The following is a 5808-nucleotide window of genomic DNA, read 5'->3' as shown; positions in this document are numbered from 1 at the left end:
AGCAGGTCTGGACCGAACTCCTTTAAGTTTAACATTACTAGAGATACATGTACCCACATATTGAACTTACATAAACATTAGCGCACATCGTAGCCACCCTCAGTAGGAAAACAGACCAAAAAAACTAAATAGATTAAGTAACACCATAACATAGAAAAATAAATGTAATGCAGATGGTAGATAGATTAAGAACAGAAAAAGATCAAATGTATGAACATTAGTTGTTGTAGTAATAAGCTAAATAGGACAACATCAATCAGGTAACATCATAGAGCCAGTATCTTTAAATATTCGATATTCACTCAGTATGTCAAGCTGGAGCAAGTACAACACCTCCTGTATCCAGCTCTTGAAAGGGGTGTTCATGAGTGATTAACTAACTTAAAGTTCTCCTGTTTGGTAGAGCACATGTTGAATCACTATATCTTTTTAAAAAATGTGCTGAACTAAACTCAACCTGACTGAGCCATCTCTACCACTCAGTTTAGGTCTCTTATGCTAATAAAGGCCACTAGATGTCACTGTGTCTTGAAGGAGTCAGCCCTTTTCAGTTCACCTCCTTACAGGAAGTCAGAAACAAAAAAGTCACTCCAGACATGAGGACTGTTTGGTGGAATTCCACTTAATGTTTGTTTGACATATTATAGGTTGATAGGTCTTACTGAACAGAATTATGTAACTTAATACAACTAAATTCTAATAAGGGTCAAATCATTTTCTAAAAACATGCTCTACCAAACAGGGTTGTCTGTCATTAGTTAGCTATTGTAATTAATACATTTGTTAGGAAATAAAAACTTCTGATCATCTATTTTTAATACAATCCATTTAATGTTATTATTATATGCTGAAATAATCCAATAACTATGATATATCTTACTGTCTAAAAACATGCTCAACCTAATGGTGGAATTGTCCTTAAGTGATAAAGGATGATGCTAACATAATAAATCTTACATTTTTACAAAATAAACAAACATATAAACCTATTCACTGTTGCCAATCTCATGTATTTGATGAAACAATTACATGACTATGAGTTTTCATACTTACTTGGAAGAAGTCTATATTAAAAGAAACTGTAGGGTCTTTAAAAAAACAACAACATAGATTATTGTTATTATTGCCCCAAAGGAATAAAATACAAGGACAAAAATCCATAGCTTTTTTCTTAGTGAGGACTTTAAAGGGTAAACTCTATTATTATCACATGAAACATAATCAGACAAGGCCGTCACAACGCTACCGTAACGTGTCACACTGCGCCTGGTGGAGTCCAGCTGTGTTGTTCTCATCATATCTGCTCCTCTCTTTCATTGTCCAGGAGGATGCCCAGGAGGAGTTTGGGTGGAAGTTGGTCCATGGAGATGTGTTCCGACCTCCCAGGAAAGGAATGCTGCTGTCGGTTTTCCTTGGCTCTGGAACCCAGATCTTCATTATGACCTTTGTCACCCTGTGTAAGTCTTTTTTTTATCATAAATGAGCTGTAGAAATGCTACAGCTGACTCACACAATATTGTCTATGGAAAAATGGGCATAAACCATTGGCCAAGTAGCATCCCATAATACGTCCGGCCAGTATTTCATAAGCAGATCTTTTTAAATTCTGAAATATCAATATTAGCTTAAAAATCCAGCGTCAGTGGAGCTGAATAACTGCTTGATGTATCCTAACTGCAAATGTCTCATAACGTAAGCTCCTCCTTTTCCAGTCTTTGCCTGTCTTGGGTTCCTGTCTCCTGCGAACCGCGGGGCTCTGATGACGTGTGCTGTTGTTCTCTGGGTTCTTCTGGGAACTCCTGCCGGATATGTGGCTGCTCGCCTCTACAAATGTAATTGAGGAAAATAACACAGGGTCTCATGTTTAAGGAGAACGGCAGCTGTTATAAAGCAGTTTCTGTGGATTGTTCTGACAATCGAGTAATCACATTCAAATACTTATATATATACTTTATATACTTATATTTGTTCATGCTTGCTGAACGAAATCAAGGGTGTCCTTTAAAATCATCAGTTGCTTTTTTACTTGGTCAAAAACAATAAAAAAAAGTTTATTTCTATTATTATTTGCACTTGCAACAGTAGGAAAAGTAATTCATTTTGCAGAGCTCAAAGTCACACTGCTTAAACACTGTCCAGGGGCTGTGGAAGGATACTCATGTTAATATATAAACAGTAAATAAGAATACATTTAATACGTTTGAAAATGATTCTGAAACTCCCTTGTATCTTTGTGTTTGGTTAATTGTCAGCTTTTGGAGGAGAGAAGTGGAAGACTAACGTCCTGCTGACAGCCTTCCTCTGTCCTGGGTAAGACTCTTTCGGCTGGCTCAGACACCGGACATAATAACGGACACAACACACCAGGGTAGAAGTTCACTGCATGTCAAAGACACAACCACTCGATCCCACTGTCACTCATTCACTCCTTCACCTAACACTCTCTCTCTCCCTGCTCAGGGTGGTATTTGCAGATTTTTTTGTGATGAACTTGATCCTGTGGGGTGAAGGCTCTTCAGCAGCCATGCCATTTGGGACCCTGGTTGCCATATTAGCTCTTTGGTTCTGTATCTCGGTGCCGCTTACCTTCATAGGAGCATACTTTGGCTTCAAGAAGACAGTGAGTAAATATAATCCCACACACTGTACATCCATTCATGGTGGCTTGCAGAAATGGTAATCTGTCATGTCAACATTGCTGTTTATTTGGATCCCCATTAGCTGTTAGGGCACTAATCTGCCTGTGGTCAATCTTAAGAACATAATGTATACACATGCTTTCAGATATATGCATACATACATACAATTACATCACCAGCCTTAGTTCCTCAGTGACTTGCACTATAGGCTGCCTTTGACGGAGATGCATAATTGGTCCAAAAACATTAGTCTTTGATGCATTCCAAGTAGGGATTCACAATATGGATTTGTTTTCAGCTCATACAATAACTTATTTATCTGCTTTTCATGGCCGATACTGATAAGATAACCGATAATTTCACATTTCTGTATTTTTAAGAAGTTCATAACCTGTAGTTAGAGGGTGTAGTGAGCAATGGATGATTCCTCTGATGATTTATTATTTCATAGTTCTGAGCTAACCTATCACTACTGATAACAAAACAACAACAAACAGCAGTTCTGATTCCTGGAAATTACTTTTTCTAGTAAAGTTCATTAAAAAAAACGTAACAAACATACTTTGGCTTTCATCAACCAAAAAGGCTATCAATCATTTTGCATAAGTATTCAAAATAAATTGTTAATATCAACAGATAATTTATAGTCTGTAATTTAATTATTCTCATAATCTATAATAATATAAATGTCATTGTCAATGTAATTTATCTGTCCTGATAATTATCGTGCATCCTTAATTCCGAGCTAGATAGTTTTTGTTACCTAGCACAAAATCAATTTAATAAAATTTTTAAAGAGAACATTGTATTCATTCACACTGTTTGACAACATATGCACTGTGGAATAACTAACATGCCACTTATTTTTCTCAAAATAAGTGGCATGTCATTGGTAAATATAGATAAGAACAGTGGGCCCAAGCAACTTCCCTGGGGAACACCTCACTGCACCTTCCTCACTGTAAAAGAACCATTAAAGAAAACCGTTTGTGTTCTGTTAGATTAGTAGCTCCTCAAGTATTAAAAGCATAAGCAGCAGAAATCTCATGGTCAACTTTAGCAGCATTTCGTGCCAGGGGGCATACATATAATCAGTTAAGTACAGTAACAAAAGAACCAACTGGAAAATAATACAATAGAATACTACAGCAGTACTAATTAAAGTGTCTGCAATGAGTCAAGCATTGTCTGTGTTGTCATGTTCTGTGTCATCATGATTTTATTTTTCCTATAAAATACCTGAAAACCAAGAAAAATATAATAATAATCCCTCTGCTCTGGCTCATTGTTTAAGGGTATCGAGCACCCAGTCCGGACCAATCAGATCCCTCGTCAAATCCCAGAGCAGTCGTTCTACACAAAGCCTTTCCCTGGTATCATCATGGGAGGAATTCTGCCTTTTGGATGTATATTTATTCAGCTTTTCTTCATACTAAACTCCATCTGGTGAGAACGAAGACAAAGGTTTGGCTGTCACATCACATTTTGTCCATACTTGGGATTATAGTTAGACATACATCCAGATAGATGATGGTGTCCTCGCTCATATTTACCATAGAAGGTGGCATTACCTGCATTTCCATCTAGTCGTGTATTTTATTTATTAAATCCATTGTAGGGTTCAGACATGTCTCTTCTCGTCTCCAGGTCCCATCAGATGTACTACATGTTTGGCTTCCTCTTCCTGGTCTTCATCATCCTGGTCATCACCTGCTCTGAGGCCACCATCCTGCTATGCTACTTCCACTTATGTGCTGAGGTAAACAGCACCACCAATGCATTACCTTTAACACTGGCATCTTTATGTTTCAGGGATCATGTTAATGCTGACATTTTTGTATTTAAGTTGTTGATAACAGCTTTTTGGTATTCAGTATCTTGAGATTTGACCAGTTTTATGCTTTACAGTCCTTTTAGCGCAGAATATAATTGTACCCAATAAGTTTCCACAGCATCACTATGGGATCCAGGGTGTCCATAGGACAATGCAGTGTAATGCTCAAACTAAAAATCTCTACTAATTAGCCAGATTAAACAAAATAATAATTTAAAATACAGAATTTACCTGCAGTTACAATTAGATTTGAATACGTTTATTTGACATGAAGTTAAAAGATTCATATAGCAACAACAACTTTAGTCACACTTCCGATAAGTACAGTATCACAATATCTGCTTTCTGTGTTCTCATCAGCATTGATCAGCATTGATCGGCTATAAGTGGCTCTGTATTATAGGGCCCACTCTTTTTACCCTTCAGTCAGAGCCTTATTTTACAAAAACTCTTTCCTTTTGTCTCAACTGTGGCTGTGTCTCTCCTCCTCACAGGACTACCATTGGCAGTGGCGTTCCTTCCTGACAAGCGGCTTCACTGCTGTCTATTTCCTGGTCTACGCCATTCATTACTTCTTCTCTAAGCTGCAAATCACCGGACTGGCCAGCACCATTCTGTACTTTGGATACACCATGATCATGGCTCTCATCTTTTTCTTATTCACTGGTAGGTGAAAAAGAAGGGAGGGACGATGTATTCATCAGAAAATATAACATATAACCTACTGCAGCCTTAAATGTGAGTGCTGCAGTTCAACGACTGATTATTAATGGAATTTTTAGATCATTCGTCAATGTCCAACTGATTTATGGTATATCACATTGTAATGTGGTTTATATATGGACTATCATATTTACAGTCCACAAGAGCTACAGTGCTAAGGGCATTGACAGTATTGTGTGTGTGTGTGTGCAAGCAGCCGAGGTCCAACACATTGCTGCATTTAAAGACAGGGATTATTCAGCAAGCATCCTTCACATTTGTTTTGATGATGAATCACTGATCAGAGAACCTCCAGAGAACCTCAGTGATCCAAACTAAAACTACACTTCAGTATACAAACAGATGATTATGGGTGTTTCTTCATCCATTTATGGCTAACTTTATGGCTTTAGGAATCTGACAAAAATAATACATATTAGGGCTGTCACTTTTTATTTTATAGTCGAAAATTAGCTTGAACGTGGTTCATATTTAAAGGTTGACCTGCTTCAAATTCAAATTTATAGTTTATAAGTGCAACAGACTGGAATCCAGCAGAGGGCGCTCCACTACGTGGACTGGAAAAAAAGCACTAGTGTTTCCACCGCATTGTTACATTGATTTCAAGGGGAA

At 37.5% G+C, this 5808-nt stretch overlaps 1 protein-coding gene across 1 annotated transcript in view; it reads left to right on the top strand.

Annotated features, from left to right (window-relative positions):
• tm9sf2 (transmembrane 9 superfamily member 2) overlaps positions 1-5139 on the top strand; it is a gene marked incomplete at its 3' end in the record, with an annotated part of 13448 nt that extends 8309 nt beyond the window's left edge. Inside the window, 7 exon segments of the mRNA XM_035663181.1 lie at positions 1325-1457; positions 1713-1832; positions 2253-2310; positions 2461-2620; positions 3934-4085; positions 4287-4398; positions 4968-5139. Coding sequence (XP_035519074.1) covers positions 1325-1457; positions 1713-1832; positions 2253-2310; positions 2461-2620; positions 3934-4085; positions 4287-4398; positions 4968-5139 — 907 coding nt within the window.
• Positions 5140-5808: the final 669 nt, after the last annotated feature.

Source organism: Morone saxatilis, unplaced genomic scaffold, assembly GCF_004916995.1.
Source record: "Morone saxatilis isolate NCDOM2014 unplaced genomic scaffold, NCSU_SB_2.0 Contig19, whole genome shotgun sequence".
Taxonomy (NCBI): domain Eukaryota; kingdom Metazoa; phylum Chordata; class Actinopteri; family Moronidae; genus Morone; species Morone saxatilis.
The sequence above is the reverse complement of the archived record's forward strand: the minus strand, read 5'-3'. Positions and strand labels throughout refer to the sequence as shown.